Source organism: Grammomys surdaster, unplaced genomic scaffold (genome assembly GCF_004785775.1).
Source record: "Grammomys surdaster isolate TR1022 unplaced genomic scaffold, NIH_TR_1.0 125953, whole genome shotgun sequence".
In the NCBI taxonomy this organism is placed as follows: domain Eukaryota; kingdom Metazoa; phylum Chordata; class Mammalia; order Rodentia; family Muridae; genus Grammomys; species Grammomys surdaster.
This window is the reverse complement of record NW_021620773.1, coordinates 1,264,494-1,283,849: the sequence shown is the minus strand read 5'-3', so window position 1 is coordinate 1,283,849 and position 19,356 is coordinate 1,264,494. Positions and strand designations below refer to the sequence as shown.

The following is a 19,356-nucleotide window of genomic DNA, read 5'->3' as shown; positions in this document are numbered from 1 at the left end:
GCACAACTCCTGACTTCTTTGGTGTGGGCTGCGCACCCTCACGGGGACATTCACTACAAGAGTACTAACGACAACAGAGATGATGGAAGCCAACAGCAGTGAGCTGTGTCACAGTGTGCAGCCATGACATGGAGTCATGTACGTGGCCCTTTGCCTTTGTCATTGTCATGCCTCATAAAAATAAAATCAGACAAGTTCCGAGAAGTAGACATCCTAAAAACATTCAACCAATACTTCTACCCATCATCAAGGTCATCCACAAAAGTTCTGGGAAAACATCCCAGTCAAGAATCATCAGAGCAGACTTGATGGAGTCAATCACCTCGGATAGGGTCCTGGAATAAAAAGGAAAATCTCAAGGAAAAAGACATGGCCTTTAGTAAGTCTCCCAACATCAGTATTTGAATAACACCAATGTGTCATTTCAATATAAGGCATAAGTATTAGGAGAAACTGAACATGGATTTGAAGGGACCCTGTCCTATGTTAATTTCCTATAATCCTTAAACTGCTTGAAAAACAAGAAGTCTAAATAAATAAAAATTAATCTTCCCATTACTCATTTCTGTTTCTCTAAAGTGACCTGAATTAGCCATATGGCATTATAGCATTATTAAAATCTTGAATGTCAAAGAGATTCTCAGTAAAGGACAATTTTTCTAGATTTGATTAACCTTATACTTTTTTTACTACCAAATTTATTTACCCTCAATATCAAATCTAAGTCCAATCTCCTCTGTTTGTTTTAAGTAATTTTGTTAGGAATATATCACAGGATGATTGTGTCTGTCTCTTAACCCTTCCTAAATATATATTTTGAAGTAATAACAGTCAACATTTCAAAATATGACTATGTTTGAGTAAAGAGACTTTTGATAATTATCATAAAATCAAGTAATATGAACCAGTCCTCCTCTATTGACACTAATGTTTATAGACAGGAAGAGGTGAGGACACAGATGGAAAAATCACATAAAGACATAGGGACAGTGATGGCCATCACTGGCTGTCTTATGGTTTCTATTGCTGTGACAAAACATCACAACCAACCAAAATGCAAGTTGGGGAGGAAATGGTTTATTCAGTTTACACTACTAAGTCATAGTCTATCACTGAAGGAAGTCAGGTCAGGAACTCAAGCAGGGCAGGAACCTGGAGGCAGGAACTAATGCAAAGGTCATGGAGAGGTGTGCTTACTGGCTTGCTCCATATGGTTTGCTCAACCTGCTTTCTATGGAACCTAGGACCACCAGCCTGGGAGTAGCATCACCCACAGTAGGCTGGGCCCTCCCCATCAATCACTAATTACAAAAAAATGCTCTACAGGCTGGCCCACAGCCAGATCTTACGGAGTCATTTTCTCAATTGAGGATTTTTCCTCTCATGTAACTATAGTTTGTGTCCCATTGACGTAAATCTAGGCAGCACATTTACCAAGTACAGAAGCCTCAGAAGAAGTCTGCCAATACCACGACCACAGACTCTAGCTCCCTGGATGGCGAAGTAAGTTCCTATTGTTAAGCCATTTATTCTAGTATGTTTTTATGGTAGGCCCAGCACACTAACACTGAGCAATTCCAAGTTTCTTTAAACACTGTTGTGAATACAGTATGCCACATTCCTTGAAACTAACCATTGATACTAAGTGGAGGTTATATTTAAGCCTGGTGCTTATAGACAAAATATATCTTATACAATCTTAAAGATTTACAATTACATAACATTATTTTAATATAAGTTGTTTACAGCATTATCCTTGCTTTAATTTGCCCTTTTACCCAGAAATGTGTTGTAATTTCATGTTGATGTAATTTTCCATAATAATCCATCAGAACAGATACATAATCAGGCCCAGTGTTTGGGAGTATAGCACCACTACTTTGAGCATCTATGTATCTTTCTCCTTGTATAAATATTTGTGACTGATTTTCTTTCTTTTTTCGAAAGATTTATTTATTTTATGTATGTGAGTACACTGTCGCTGTCTTCGGAGACACCAGAAGAGGGTGTCAGATCCCATGACAGATGGTTGTGAACCACCATGTGGTTGCTGGGAATTGAACTCAGGACCTCTGGAAGAGCAGACGGTGTGCTCTCAACCACTGAGACATCTCTCTAGTCCCTTGTGACTGATTTTCTAAAGCAAAAGTCTCAAAATAGAACTGCTCAGTCACTTACATACATATTTAGTTTTACTAGCTACTTTCATAGTTCCAAAATGAGTCCTCTACTTGGGAAAGGGACACAATATGGGCTTATAAATCTCTACAATTTTAGAGAAATATTGTCTCTAAATTTTCACTAATCTTTTAAAGCTTTGTCTTCTCCTGACTGGAATAGGAGGGCATTCAGAAAAGAACGTAAACATTTTTACTACTATCTACTTATGAAAATAAGATAGGTTTGGCATGCTGCACTGGTCATTAATATTCCCCTTAATTTTCTTTTTGCTTAGTAGAGTAACACCTGAGTGCTTCCTATGCGTACTCTATTGATATGGAGGGATTTCTTTGATGTTTTATAAAGTTTATTCTATTTTTTTACACTGATGTATTACTCATAATCACTATAACTTGAGGAAAAGAATGTGTGAGATTAATGTGCTTTCTCTCTATTAACTTGATTTAAAAAAATGAATAAAGATGACATATCGGCTATGCTTCCAAAGTACTCCCTAAGGTTTATATCTTGCAAATGTTATTGCAAAAGCAGCAGGGCTTCAAAGTGAGGATAAATAAGAGGTTCTGTAGGCACAAAGGCCCTGGTTTAATACTGGACTGATGCTATTGCAAGAGCAGTTGATTACTGAAGGGTAGTTGTTAAGCTCTTGAGTTCTGGCCCAGCCCAAAGGCCCTTGTTCTGAGACTTCTTAGCCATAGAACTATGAAAAAAGAATTCATTGATGTTATGTAATCTGCGCTGTTGTTACAGTAACATAAAACAGATCCAACTATGTGGTCTTCAGGAATTTTCTGTACCATTTATACCTTATAGTATTCTGCATACTTTAACATTAAAGTTTTAATCTTTTTTAAATTTAAAACTTTAACAATTTAATAAAAACTTTAATAATTAGTTTTAAATTTAAAGTCCTCGATATCAACAGATGTAGACCTGTAGGATGATGTGGGATCGACACATTTTTCAATGGTCAGTGGAAATCTCTCCCTTTCTGAACAGGGTAGAGGTTTGAGTGGGGAATAGTGCAACGGCACTGTCCTTGAGAGGTGGTTTCAACATTCATATCTACTTATTCTAGTTAGGACCCCCGTGGAAATCTGAGTATAGTTTCTATTTTCCTTCTACTATTTTTTTCTTTGTAAAATATTACATCATTTTGGAAACCATCAAAGACTTCTGCAAAGCACCAGAATGTTTCTTAAGATGACAGGTTATGCTGTCAGCACAAACAAGACAGCAGAAAGTCACACATCTTGATCTTGCAGGACTCTATCCCTCTAGGTAAATCCAAATTTCTTAGCACATCTGCGAACGTTTGTGATTCTGCCTCTGGCTATGGGTCTGGCCTCACTTTCTGAGCTTTACTGTGGCCAATGTTCATTTGTCATGATCTTTAGAGGCCCCCTGAAGCTTCAATACATTCTTTTCCTCCTGTTTTATCAAGGAGTATACTTGTATTCATCCTATAATAATCTAATGACCATCTTATAATAATCCTATAATAACCATATCAATATGGTAGATAATGACTAGGATATTAATCAAGCATAGTACTATTATCTACAACCACATATACATAGCTGGGATTACTAAAGGCCATAAGAATATACAATGTTAATTAATTAATGCCAAGTCAGGTAGGTTCCTAGTGTTAGATTGCTACAATTTACAAACTCATTTTCAATTTTCAAAATTTTGAGGGCTTCGTAATATGGATGAGGAAACTTGAGTTTATTTTTTTCTCCTCCAGGCGGTCTCTTCTTACCTACCCTCCCACCTCTTGAACCTTCAGACTAGAGACACTTATTCACTTTTCTATGCTCAGTGTCTATTTCTTATGGCATAGTCAAAAATATTTGTGGAATTGTTGAAATTATTGGCATTGGGCATTACGTGACAGCTAGTTTCCTCACCATGACAATGATAAGACTTTCAAATGAAGAGAGATCTCTTCTGGTTCACCATTTCAGAAGGTTCAGCCTGTGGCCACTTAGCCCCATGTGCTTGAACAAAACACCATACTAATGAAAGCATGTAAGTTCTCCACTTCACGTTCCACAGGAAGTAGAAAATGAAAGCACACTCAGGCCCAAGATACAGAAGTCCTCCAAAGCTAGGAGTGGTAGCTCATGCCTATAATTCCAGAACTCAGGAAGCTGAGGAAGGAACCTCACAGGAGCTCAAAGAAGGCTGGGCTATATACAGTGAGTGTACTGGTTGGTTTTGTGTGTCAACTTGACACAAGCTGGAGTTATCACAGAGAAAGGAGCCTCCCTTGAAGAAAATGCCTCCGTGAGATCCAGCTGTAAGGCATTTTCTCAATTAGTGATCAAGAGTGAGAGGGCCCATTGTGGGTGGGGCCATCCCTGGGCTGGTAGTCTTGGATTCTATAAGAAAGCAAGCTGAACAAGCCAGGGAAAGCAAGCCAGTAAGTAACATCCCTCCATGCCCTCTGCATCAGCTCCTGCTTCCTGACCTGCTTGAGTTCCAGTCCTGCCTTCCTTTAGTGATGAACAGCAATGTGGAAGTGTAAGCTGAATAAACCTTTTCTTCCTCAACTTGCTTCTTGGTCATGATGTCTTGTGCAGGAATAGGAACCCTGACTAAGTGAGATGCTGACTCAAAAAACTAAACACACACACACACACACACACACACACGCACACACACATGCACCCTTGCCTTTGAATCAAGTTTTTCACTACAATGGGGAAGCTTGAGAATAGGCCCCCTGGAGCTGAAATTTTCAGTCTGCAAACAATTTAAATGATTTCATTATATAACTGTCATTGTATTATATCTGGATAAGACTGAAGGTAAATAAAGTTTACAGAAATCAGACTAGGCTTCTAAAGAATTAAATTAACACTGTTAAAGCCATGGACTGAGCACACACGTTTTTGTAACTACTGTCCTATTGCTATGGACTTAGACACCTTTGTGTGTTCTAATTTACTTTTCATCATGCTTTAATACAGCAAAATAAAGCCTTAGAGTTCTGGAAAAATAAAATAAAAAGACCACTCTAAGAAGGCACGTGTCTTCAGAGGCTTTCAGGGGAATGGAATCTTGATGAAGACCAACCGATATTTGTTCCCCACATTTCCAAGTGTGATGGATTCACTATGGTTTGTGAATCCATCAGACCTGACTACCTCTGATCCACATAGCGGTGGTAGAACTGCATATACCAAGTGGCATGCCCTCGATTCAACAGCCACCACTGTGTTAATACTATTTCTACGTGTGTGTCTTTCTGGATTACTTTAGTCTTTTTAAAATATATATATAATATATTTATATATATAAATAATAAACATATATATAATATATTAATATATATATATCTGAGAACTTTATTTATGAACATTGGATCTATATTACACTTCTCCCTCCTTCCCTTCCTCCCCTCCTCCCCTCTTCCCCACCCTCCTCCCCTCCATCCCTCTCTCCCTCCCTCCCTCCCTCTCTCCCTTCATCTGTTCCTCCCTCTCTCCTCCCTCCCTCTATCCATCCCTCTGTCCCTTCTTTCCCCCTTCCATCTCTTACTGCATCCCCTCTCCCTCTCAAATTCTTGACCTCTCATTATTTTAGATTGTAATTTTAAAAATTATAGTCATTTTAATTTTTCAAAATGTGTGAAAGCATGATCTTAAAGTCAAGAAGCAGATGTGGTTGTATCTGGGGTGTGTCCAGCGTTTTGTTTTCTCGGTGGTTCTTAGTTTTACTCGTTGCATGACAACAGACTCTAGACCACACCTCTATTTATGGCACCAAACCACAGAGAGAGGAAGAGGAAAATAAAACCCCAATCAATGAATTTTCTTAAATGAAAGGATGTTGAGGTATTATTGGTGAAGTTAACTTGTTTATATCATTCATTTGGAATTCCTGTTATAAGAGTGAAGTCATTGCTCTGGTTTCTAAAACAGAGGACCAAGTTAACAGTGACTTAGACAGGAACCTTTTCCTCTTGTTAAGGGAAACTGCCAACTCAAGAAGCCAACGGCAGACTCGGCAACATCAAGGAGTTTTTGTTCCCCGGCCAGCCTTTCATTTCCAGTTTTACATGGAAAGCTATCATGTTCACATTCCATGTCTGAGTGAAGACTGTCCAGAGATGAGAGGGTGAGGGGATACCTCCTCAGGGATTGGAGGATGCAGCCTTAATATTTGGCACATCACACTGCTGCTCACACTCTGGTGTTCCTATCACCACAGTTTAGTCAGATGAGCATACCACAAACACGAGTAAGCACCAAGAGTTCTATATCTACAAAAGAGTCTGAACAATGGTAAGCAATTACTGTTCTTTATTTCTACATTAGATATGTAATATAATCAGCATGCCCTTGCATGGTGCCTCTGAGGAATTCCACTATAATTTCATTTCCCCCTTGCCCTTCCTTTGAGTTACAGTAAATGAAGAAAAAAAAGAGTCTGCATCATTATCATACTTAACTGATGATAAAAATATGTGTTTTAAAATATTTCCTGTTGCTGAGGTCACAATACATCAGTGACTCTCAACCTGCAGGCCACAACCCCTTTGGGGGGGTGTCACATATCAGATATCTTGCATATCCGATATTTACATTATGATTTGTAACAGTAGGGGTATTACAGTTTTGAAGGAGCAATGTTATAATTTTATCATTGGGGTCACCACAACACAAGGGACAGTATTAAAGGGTAGCAGAATTAGGAAGGTTGAGAACCAGTGCTATATGTATTAGTAGTTATGGTTTATTAACATTTCTAACAGTTACTGTGGTGTAGTAATGCCTGCAGTAAAGCAAAAGCATCTACATAAAGATCCATGAAAGAATTTTACAGTGTGGAAAATATGTACTCCAATAAACGATGATGTCGTATTTCATCCTTATAAGCTAAGTTATTAGTGGAAGTCATTAATAAATGTGATGAATAAAGTGTATTTGCCAATATTGTTGACACCCAACACTTTGCACAGAAAGCTGCACAGAGCAATAGCTAATGGATCTTACGCTAATACGACTTCTCTTTAGAAAGAAACGGAGCCCAAATTCTCTCTGTGACGTTGTCTGAACATGACCAACCAACAAGTACGTTATGGATTCTGAATTAAGAACCTACTCATAAGAATTGGACTCAGAATTTTAGCTTTAAGCCCTGAGGTGTAGCTCAGTGGTCAGGAGTGTTTGCCCAGTATACACAAGACCTTAGGTTCAGTTTTCAACACTGTGAAGAGAAATATAAAGAAGTTAAGTTTCAAAATTACCTAAATCTACTTATTTCTTTTGGATTTCCCTGTCACATCTACATGTTTGGGGAAATGATACATGATTTAAAATTTTTTTTGTTTAAGTTTAAAAGCCATCTTTCTATACATATGATATAGAAATCTCATGTGAATAGAAAGCACTGAACTCCCACACCTAAGGCTCAGGACTACTGCAGAAGAAGGGGTCAACAAATGGTAACGGCCAGAGTATCAGGGCGCTTGCATGAGACTGTGTCTCCCCAGAATGTCAGAAGCTACATCTATAAAGTTTCAGCAACATGGCCACCTAAACATGAGCTGAACAAAGACAACAGCAATAGCCATGCTAAAGTGGGTGGAAAGAGCCCAAGAAGCCTCATCTCTACAGAAAGAACTACAGGCAACGGAGGAAAGTCGCGAGTGAGAAAAACAACCTCCTCCAGGGAAGAGAACATCAATCGGTTATCTAATATGAAAACACACACACAAGCAACCTTTTATAGACTTACAGGTTCTGTTTAGGAATATACACATACCTAATTATATGCATATAACAATAATTAATGAAAAAGGAGGCCAAGAAGTAAAAAGACAGCAAGGAGAGGTCCATGGGAAGGTTTCGAGCAGTGGTTCTTAACCTGTGGGTCATTCAGATGTATTAACAACTCCTATAAGGATAGATTTGAAATGACAGTACAACTGAGAATATTTAGCCTATTGTTGCCATAATTCTATGAGTTCCGAGACAGAACTAAAGGAGACTAAAGAGGAGACAGCAGTTAAAAACTGGTAGTAACGTTTCTTACTCAACAATAATGGAATACATGGTTCTGGTTCTTTTTTTCCTCCTACCTCAGATGACTTTATCATTCTGACTCCAACATCCTCATAGCAGAACTTTGTAGAGGAGAATAAGAAGGGGCTGGGCAGAGACAGACGAGAATTAACTATCCCACAGAACTGAGTGGAAGAGCTGCTCCACTCTCTTACAGAAAATGAGGTAATATCACCACAGATCGGCACACACTCTTCAGAGCATTCTAAATCATCCCTAGACTTCCTGCAATACCTAACATTATGTAAGTGCTCTGTAGATAGCTGCTATGCTGGTTGTTCAAAGAGTCATGACAAGGAAAGGAATCTGTATAACCTACAGATGAGGTTGTTTCTCTGTTTTTTATGTACTGGTGTGGAGCCCATGGACTTACAGGGCTGACTGTATTGCTCACCCAGGTAAGAAAATGTGTGCACTTAGTTTTACCATGATAGTCTCCTGGACCTCTCGGTTCTTACAACTCAGATGATGTATATCTTACATCTTACAGATGATATATCTGATGCTATGAAGCAAAGGCAAACTATTGTTAGTAATAAGAAGCTGTATCTTCACACAGGGATTAAATTTCCAAAATTGACACTGTACAAGTTAGAAATGAGAGGGTATGATCTGCTGACTTTTATTAAAGTGCAGTCTCCTTGGTGCGTGGACTGTTTCAGAATCTTCAAGCAGAGGACTTGGGCTCCTTTGCACTATTGTGTTGTTTGCATTTCCCCACGATAATGAATTTTAAGTTAATAACGTAGGTTGTTGCTTCCTAAATGTGTCAGAAAAATATACAAATCTGAGTTTTCTTGATTTTTTTAAAAAAGTAATTGCAAATTAGGAAAAAACCAATTAGTTTTGTTCTAATACCTTTCTCCATTATACGTTTATTTAGGAGGACATAAAAAAAGCCATATGTGGAATTGTATGTTTGAAACTGTATGTACGAATTCAACGTTATGTACATTTAATACACCAAAATCTTTTCCCTTAGGTAGGAGAAATGGTTCAGCAGATAAGAGCACAGATTGTCCTTCTAGAGGGCCCAGCTTCAGTTCCCAGCACCTATGTGCTGACAGCCATTTGTAAATCCAGTTCCAGGGAATCTGACATCTTCTTCTGGCTTTTGTGGGTACTTCTCCACACACAGTGCAAAGATATACATGCAGGAAAAACAGCCATACACATAAAATAAAATAATCTTAACAGTCTTTTACATGAACTCATTGTTAATATGAATCAATTCTACTTAGAACATGGATCAACAAATAGTTGCACACACCAAGGTGCACATAAGTGTATATATTCATGAGAAATGGATAACCTATGTTCCATTTGGGTGGTAGGAGATCCAACCTAAGGAAAGGTTGGAGGTTTGTGTGAATTGTAAGTGGGAAAATCTTGTTGTTACCTTCTCATATGTTGTAGCCTACAAAATGTAAATAGTTAAAATTCCATGTTTACCAGTATTTCTTGTAACAGCTGGGTTTTAAGAAGCCTAAGGCTCTTAAAGGCTCATCAGCAACTAGTAGAGGGTTGTGATTAAAGTATACACCTTTTTTTCTCTTGCTTTTGTTTTTATATCTGCAAAATAATGGTTCCTGGTTAAGCTAGAATAACTAATAGGAGTTTTAATGATGGGTTTTTATTAATCAAGTACTTTTTCCTTAAGCCAAGTCACATGCTTCCTTTTGCTACTGGGGATCATTAAGGAGGCAAGCCATCTTGTTCATTGAGCAAACGATCTATCCAATTTCTAGTATGGGCCTTGGATGCGTCTAGCACTGGGGATGTAAGAGTATACAGAGCTCTGTCTTCAAAGACATAATATTCTAGTGACTTCAAGTGCACATTAATCTTATCAATGGAGACCTTGAGAGTCCTTGTTATGCCGTCAAAATAGAGACAATTGCCACTGAGTGGCTCTGATTCATGACAGTTTTAACTTTATAATGGAACAAGAGATAAGGTAGAAACCATATTTTGAATTTGGTATGCTGACCTTTTCTTAAGTTAGAAATATTGGTATCGTCTTCTCGTGATGCTTGGCTGCAACCTGAAGTAATGGTTTGGGTCTTTTGAGTATAGGTTAAGAGAGAGCGGTGACACTTTCAGTTCAGTGGGCTGGGTTTATTAAGTGCACTTTGGACTTTTATTATTGGCCTCCGATTGGGACACAACCTCATCATAACTTGAAGGGTATCTCTTTTATACAGAGATTTTTTTCTTCAGAAATTCAATAAACCAAGTTTGTTTACTTTATGACACCTCACTTACTCGGCAAGTATCTACTAAGCTTTTAGAATGCAACCCACGTTTTTTTCTAGGCATACATTGATGGTGTTAACGCGCACACTAACTGTATTACTGTCAATTAGAAAGAAAACTTTTGATAAATATTTGTTGAGCAATAGCACTTCTAAATGATAGCATGAACTTGGAATAATTTGTCTATTTTTTTAAGAATCAGTTTTCCCATATTAAAATTGTACAGAAACAAATCTGAAACACCGATGAGTTGGATACTTATTAAAATACTTATATTAAGGTGGTGTGTGACTGTGAACTTCAATGGTCTTGCTTAGCTGTGGATTTGGAGCTCTGACTTCCAAGCAATATAAGTTTCTTAAGCTTGATAAACATCTATGCAACCATCAAAACCTGTCCAGAAATGAGCTAAACATGATTATGTATACTACGTATATTGTTATGGTACATCTTAGAAATAACACCCAGGAGGAACCTATTTCTTTGCATTTCCCATAAGCTTTCTTGGTTATAACACGTGCACTAAGTGAATCTGTAGGGTAACATGTCCATTTTGGGGTCATTCAATGTCTTTTGTTTTTAAGCTTCTCCCACATCTAGTTTTGTAAAACGTACACATGGCGCACTTTGTAGCACCATTGTTGTACTGCGTTGTATTGTACGTAGTACTGTTGATTCATCGAAAGGCTTTTACTAAGCATTTTAAAAGGTCAGTTTAGTTAGCATTAGTCACAACAGTCTAAATCTTCAACATTTCACCAATACCTGAGCTTGATTGACCGGACCCTCCGGGGCCGCGTCTCTTTCTTAGTGATATACTAGATTCCTAACTCCCTTCCTTTGTTAATGACTTTATCTGAGATTATGTGAACCTTTCTCTTGCTATTACTGAGTGACGGATTGAAGAGTGATGCAGTTTCAACTCTCAGGATCGTCACTGCAATGTAAAATGAACACCGTTAGTTATATTGAACTGGTTACTTTAAAAGCGAGCCACTTCTGTATCAATAAAAGCCACCGATGTTCTCCTACCTACAAAGCAGTCAACAGCAACTGTTGCAAGTGATTTTATGCAGGAGCTATTAAAAAGGGCACACGTCGTGAGAAAAATCCACAGAACAACAGGCATCTGAGTAGCTAACTGATATAATCAAACGTTCAGTAAATAATCATCAAGTCCACTTTGATTACCCATCGACAGTGTTAGAACACTGCTTTAAAATTAGAGCACTTTGGTTTTAACTGATTTCACAGTTTACAAATGAAAAAAGCAGAGGGATCTCGCTTATCTTCGTATGTCGTGTGTAATCTGTGGACTGTCTTTCTCTAGTGACAGCTGCTGTCTATGTTCACTTATCAGACAGGATACCCCACTTTAATAGCACACATTTTCCTTAAAGAGAGAAAAATAGCCACACAATTGCTTTAGAGTCATTTTTCTTCACCCCCCCCACCCAAATGAATGTCTACCGAGAATTAGCACTACAGTTATGCACTGTAGTGATTATGAAAACCTCAGAACTCGTCCTCCAATTTACATACCATGAAACGTACACACCTTGAATGTACAACTACACATTTTGGACGGTTGAGAACCTAACCCTATTTTAGTTTCTATTTGTCATGCAATTTCTACACGGTTAGCCAACGAGAGCCAGGAAACCACCTATTTGTGTGTAATCACAGGGTCAAGAAAGAATAAGAATTAGGAGTAATGGCCTCCAAATCGATCATTGGTGACCAAAATGCATGTCCTTAGAATTAAGTTATTCTCACTTCTTCCACTCTGAACCTAGGCTTACTGTTAGCTTAAGGACATTTCAGAAGAGCTTACTCCCTTTACAGGGTGGTTTTTTGTTGTTGTTGTTGTTTTTTTGTTTTTACAGTCGCAGCACTTTGATTTTTATTACATCCTTTGCATTACACACACACACACACACACACACGCACACGCACACACACGCACTCACAAATCTCACACACAGGGTTTAAATGGCTCTGCTTGTGTTTACATTTAAAAAAAAAAAGACTGCTTCTACCACACTGACAGCAACAACAATGTATCATTCTGCTTCAAGAGTCCCTGGTTCTGACAAGCTCAGACAACCCCCCTCTTTGCTTCTGTTGCCATCGGCAGAGCATTTGAAAACCTTGGAGATCGTCCATGTAAACAACTCGAAGACACAGCTAAACCAAACCCATTCTCATCCCACCAGACTAACCTTCCTTTGTCTAGCTCTTATGGTCGATGGTGAAAAAAAATTAACTCTTCTTTCATCTACTGCACTTCTCTCCTGAGCCTGACTTTGTGGTTGCGCTTACCTGTTGCCCTGGCTACCCAGAAGCTAGAAATCCTTGCCTGGAGACCAAAATGACTCCAGAAAACAAAGTGAATGCGACAAGACCCCCGCTCCCTCCCGCTCCCCCAAGGAGCCAGTGCATCTCCTAAAGCGATCAAGTGTCTCTGGGATCATCTGATTACATCTCCTCCCCCTAACATTTGCTTCCAAGGTTCTGGACGCAAGTAGTGTGGAAAGGATTTAGAATCTCTTTTCTATTTTCTTGACAAGTGTCCTGAGCGACTGGTGTCAGTAATCCCTACCCTTTAGCCACCGTCGCCAAGAAGCGATAGAAAATTACATATGCATTATAAAAGGCCTTAGAAGCTTGGAAGAGCTCGACAGGTTGCATCCGAAAGTTAGAGCTGAGGGATCCTTTCTGCGTTTAGGGTTGACGACGCAGCCCTATCTCTACAACTAGGTTCCTTGAGGCCAAGCGCAGATTCTCCTGCCAGGCTGGGTGATTCTGCTGCATCCTGCGGGACAAGCTAGAGCATAGAGTCCCTGGGACGCCAGAGCAGCAGGTGGGAGAGCGCGAGAGCAGCCTAGGAGCAGAGAGAGAGACCTAGCAGGTGCAGGCGACAAACCCAGCGAGCAAGTCCCTGAGGCCCGGAGGCTCCAGCCAGGAAGTCTGCCCCCAAAATGTCCCTTGTCCCGGGAAGCGCAAGCGGGTCCCCTTACCTGTGCCACCTCCTCCCTGGCCGCTCCTGTCGGCTGGAAAGATGCCCGAACACTTGTCCCACTCCACCTGGCCCGCGAAGCACAGCTCGGTGATGATGTGCAGCGCCTTCTGGCACAGGCTGCTCACACCGTCCTCCTTGCGGAAACTCATCTTGGCTTCTGCTAGCAGCTTCTCTGATGTCCCTTGGCCCGAGGCTGAGCCCTAAGAGTTGCGAGTTGGCCCCATGGTTGGCGAGGACGCAGGACGCTGCTGCCAGGTCTGCGCTTCTCCTCGGAGCGCTCGGAGGCGCGCGGAGCCCAGCCGGCGGGGAGCGAGGGGCGGCGGCGCGCAGAACGGCGCCTCCCGGGTGCTGGGCGGCGCGGCCAATGGCAGGCTGGCGCGGGCAGCGGTGGCAGAGGCGACCCGGCCTTCCTGTGGTTCCCACACACCTTCCTGAGCCCCTCGTCACAGTCTTCCCATTTTCCCTTTTCAATCCAACTTTCCCACTCCCCCGGTCTCTCCCAGATTCTGTATATCTTAAAAAAGAAAAGAGAGGAAAAGCTATTCCCCGTCTCAGACCTGCTGGTCTTTATTTTTAAATAAAAGTAATCAGAAGACAGGTCATGCGAGGTAGAGTGACACCTGTTTACAATTTGTTTTTAAACGACTTGGAACAATGATGGTTTGGAGGTATGGAACATTCTAGGTAAGAACACTTCTCACCAGCAGTGAGGTTTACTTGACACTGTGAACAGGAAAATTTGAATTCATTGCATTTAATCCTCCCGGGTAGATGACAGAACAAAATATGTCATCTATCAGGGTTTTATTTATTCAAATCATAACTCGTGACTGAGAGACATCGATTGATTCCAGTTTCTTCTCTGCTGGCGGCTTAAAAATTGTGAAGACAAGACTTTGTGTCAAAGGAGTGTGGGGGATTAGATTCAGTGCAATCAGCTACAGGCGCACTCTTAATTGTAAAGAATTTGTTTTGAAGTCTTTTTCTCACCCTGTTAGAACAAAGGGCTTTAATTGGGGCATCAAAATACCCTTCCTCAGCCCCGTCTAAATTCAAGTGGGTGTAAATCACCAATGAAACTGGAGATACAAAATAAAATTAGAAAACAGTTTACCCCAGGCTATGATAAAGTTACCCCAGGCTATGATAAAAGCAACTACCTAGTTTAAAAAAATCAAAAACAAAAACAAAACCCTTTCCACACCAGCCTGTGAATCAGATAGGAGTTCTTCACTCTCTGTCCTCCAATTCCAAGTCGTCAGTTTTATCCCCAGCTTCCTAAAAGACCATTTGCTGCGGCCTCAATGTCCTCTCTGCCCCCATTTCCCACAGGATAAAGCAGAGCCTCTCGTACAGCCTTAGACCCTCACTGTATCCCTATAGCTCAGCCTCTAACCCCAGAGGCGTTCCCTGGAAACCCTCTGGGCATGCCTGCCTGGGATTCAGGTAGCCAATGCAATCTTGACTTTCCTTCCTGCCTTCCAATTGTAATTACCCAGACTCATCCCCAGACCTGTCCACCAACCGGAGTCTCTCCTAGCTCCCTGCCCTTATTCCCAGGGAACTACTTTACTCCTGTCAGCAGAACCAGCGTTCCAACGCACTCTCTCTGGTCCACCACGCCTATCTAGCTCATACCTATTTCTTGGGTCAGCTCTCTATACCTAGAAATACCTTCTACTCCAGGAATCCCAGTGACCACCGCTGACAGCATCTCAGAAACATTCCTTACCTGGCATACCTCCTAAACCTTTCAAATAGCGCTACTCTTTGGGGTCCAAGTGTTCAAATCTATGAGCCTGTAGAAGCCGTTCTCATTCAAACCAACTAGGAGGCATACCCGAATAGATGGTCAAAGAGGGAGAAGGAAGAAAGCAGAAGGCAAGAGAGGGAATTTGAGGAGGGAAACGTAAAACTAGGGGCCATTTGAGGAGTCATATGGAAACCTAATACAGTAGAAGCTTCTAAAATGTATACATATATGAATGTGATCTAACGGAAATCACCAAATAATGGGGAACCAGAGCCCCATCTGCAAATCTCTCAATTAAATGAAGCTTCCAAGTCCAGGGATAGGTTACACTTAATGTAGTTGTTGATCAAAGGGGCTCATAGAAGCCTCTAAACAACCCAAGCTATTGCCAAAGGTACTGGTGGCTCTCCACTAGCTGACAGTAGTAAAGAAAACATCAATACAATTCATTGAACATGGAGAAGTCGAGCTACTGCCTACACTGGGCTTTTACTCCTATGAACTAGTGTTCATGGTATTGGAAGGTACTTGGCATGCCTCTGAAGAAGAAAGGTAAAAAAGCTACAAACCCTTCCATTTATAATTGTGACCTGCCTGCAAGAGACACTGGGACATTAATGGTACAAGCGTTGTAGGAATAACCAGCCAACATCTTATTGAATTTAAGTCCTGCTCCAGGAGATGAGACTCATACCCAACAGTGCTTGGGTGGCTGAGAACCTGAGACTAGACAGACTAGGGACTGGGGTCCTGGTATGAAGAGAGGTAGAAAGAACCCCCCATCCCTTACCCAGAATATATATCTCCAACTGATAACTGCTTGAAAATGAAAAATTAGTTTACTCCAACAGAGTCTCACTGGGTATACAAAACATGCTTAGGGCCAAGCCACATACTGAGCAGTACGTGATCAATACAAAGCTACCTCAATGGCAGTTTTGGAAGGTTCTTTGTCTCAAGGCTCCTCTTCTTCCTTCTTCTCCTCCTTTTCTTCCTTCTTCTCTTTTTAAACCTTACAGTTCCTTTATGTATATATTATGTGTACTGGCTGGTTTTGTGTGCCAACTTGACACAAGCTGGAGTTATCACAGAGAAAGGAGCCTCCCTTGAGAAAATGCCTCCATGAGATCCAGCTGTAAGGCATTTTCTCAATTAGTGATCAAGAGTGAGAGGGCCCATTGTGGGTGGGGCCATCCCTGGGCTAGTAGTCTTGGTGGGCTTGGGTTCTATAAGAAAACAAGCTGATCAAGCCAGGGGAAGCAAGCCAGTAAGCAGCAGCCCTCCATGGCCTCTGCATCAGTTCCTGTTTCCTGACCTGCTTGAGTTCCAGTCCTGACTTCCTTTAGTGATGAACAGCAAAGTGGAAATGTATGCTGAATAAACCTTTTCTTCCTCAACTTGCTTCTTGATCATGATGTTTTGTGCACGAATAGAAACCCTGACAAAGACATTATGCTTTATGGTTTTGTGTTTTGTGGAATTTATGTGTGTGCAGATGTGTGTGTGTGTGTGTGTGTGTGTGTGTGTGCGCATCTTTAAATGCTTTTTAAATTTTTATTACTTTTTCATTGTCTCATTTTCTTGTTTGTTCATTTTGTCATATTGCATTATTAAAATATTTTTGTTATCATTAGTTTTTAGGTGTCTGTTTTCTGACAAGAAAGAGGAAGAGATGGTGTGGAATTTGGTGGTGGTGGGGATAGTCTGAGAGAGATTGGGGGGTGGGGTGGTGGTAAAACCACAATCAGAATATATTATATGAATAGGAAATCTATTTCAATAAAAGATCCATTTTCATGTGGTTCATTCCCATATTGCATCCCTAGGATTTGATTATCTATTATTAGGCAAAGGAGACATAATTTCTGAAACAGAACATGCTGAACATGTTTGTTTGCCCATTCTGGTAAAACACATAATTTTATTTTAAACTACTAGTCAGTGTACGGTTCACGTCTGCTGGATGGACAATACAGTGACACTCACTGTAAGGATTAAGAACGGCAGCGCTGTGGGTAAGCATTCATTAGCTGACTCACTTTTACCTGATTCATAGGAAAACTGGGTGGTCTGACACGATTTTTACCACGATTAGGAAACACGGAAATCTGCAGGGTTCTTTTGATTTTTTTCTCTGTATTGCATAATGAGTGGTGATTTTTAAGACCAGAATAAAAAATAATTTAACCGTTAGTTTAAAAGTATTGACTATCTCCTGTATGCTGGATGTTAACACATTTTAGTAGAGGACTTTCCGGTCATCTTTGCCCTCCATTTATCCACAGTCTGGGCAGAACAGTGTGCACCGTATCATGTGATTTTGAAAGCACTGGGTGCTAACAACCCCCAACAACCCTCTTGTGTTTGATTTCTGCTTTAATATTAAGTAAACACATTCTGAAAGTAACGTTTCTGGTATTAGTCTATAGATTCCTAGCCTGCTGCTAGTCTCAGTGGTGTTTTTGTGACCTGGGTAAACTTCCCAGTGGTTGTCAGTCTTCCTGATGCTGTGACCTTTAATACATTATTATTAATATTAATAATAATGTTGCGATGACCCACAAACCATAAAAATATTTTTGTTGTTATTTCATAACTGTAATTTTGCTACTGTTATAACTGTAATGTAAGTATCTGTGTTTTCTGATGATCTGAGGTGACCCCCATGAAAGAATCTTTTGATGCTCCCCTCCCCCAAAAGGGTCACTGTTACTGTCATAGTTTAAAACGGCAGCACCTGATCTGGCTTGTTGTTACAGAGCTGCCATATTTCTGACTAGACAAGGCCTGAGGCCATGAGCGGGTGTTTTTGCCACTGCTTGGCTCAGGCGGCCAGAGACACCGGCCCTGTCACCCACAAGATGCCAGAATGGGAGATGGCTCTGCCAATCTGCCACACTGTCTCTACAATGTTTGGCTGAGCCCAGACCATCTCGTCATCCACGTGGTACCCGGTAGAAATGAGACTCTAATGTTTAAAGATTATCCAACAGCTTTATATATTTGGTAATGCTCAAATAACAAGATGCCCACACAAATAGAAGTATTAACCAATTAACTAACCTAGATATAAGTTGTTAACCAGGGCTGCTCCTGATACATGTGTGGCCATCCATGGCTCCTACGTCTCCTTCCTCTCTTAGCTCCTCCTCTTCCTTTCCTCTCCTCCTACATTAGCTCCTCCCAGATTACCGAGTTTTATTGTAAAATGTCGTGGGGGAAATATTCTGCCACAGGTCATGACCCATAGAGAATCACTGCTTCAGATGGACATCCATTTGTTAGAAGTTATTCTTTCTTCATCTAAAATGAATGTCATGAGATTCTGCCTTTTCTCTTGGTTGTTTGGTCCCTTTCCCAAATCATTTATTAACAAATGAATCAAAACACTGTTATCTGCTGTTTGTTAATAGCTCAGTGCTTTGGTGAAAGCACTACATTCAAGGATCGAAGGCAAGATGACCAGAATTTAAACTTGTAGTCTTTATTATTGTTGTTTTCTGCAAATTATTTCAGCATAAAAAGTAAACAAAGCAGTAAGTTTAGTCCTGATCCACACACACAGTGAAGGAAATTCTGAAGTAGTGAATCGTTTAGAGTGACAGCCGTTGACTACTGTTTGCAAGGACAAGCACCATACTCAACACCGTCAGTTTAAAAATACTGCTTATGCCTGACATGGTGGCACTCATATCTGTGAATTCCAAACTAACCAAGGCTACACAGTGAGGTACTGTCAAATAACAACGAAAAGCAACAACAACAACAACAACACAAAACCATTACGTTGAATGATCTCTGTCACTTCTGTCTTTCAGTGGCTTCTGTATGATACATAAGAGAAACTGGTTTGGAAATGAAGTTTCTTAAAAAAAAAAATCCCTAGTGGCAACTTTGAACATTCAATACTGTGATTTTCCCCCCTTATTTGTTCAAGCCTCCTCCATTTCATTCTTTTAAAATTATCATGTCCTATCCAATTCTCTAGGAGGAAGAATCATAAGATAAGGGATATTTAGGTGTCATTCCCAAGACTAGAGTTTCAGATATTATTGAATACCCCAAAT

General features: G+C 40.4%; 1 protein-coding gene across 1 annotated transcript in view; it reads right to left on the bottom strand.

Annotated features, from left to right (window-relative positions):
- The window catches only part of Syt10 (synaptotagmin 10), a 58,205-nt gene extending 44,429 nt beyond the window's left edge, over positions 1–13,776 (bottom strand). Inside the window, exon 1 of the mRNA XM_028753706.1 lies at positions 13,535–13,776. Coding sequence (XP_028609539.1) covers positions 13,535–13,685 — 151 coding nt within the window. The 5' untranslated portion in view covers positions 13,686–13,776. The remainder of the gene's footprint in view (positions 1–13,534) is intronic.
- Between the last annotated feature and the right edge of the window lie 5,580 nt (positions 13,777–19,356).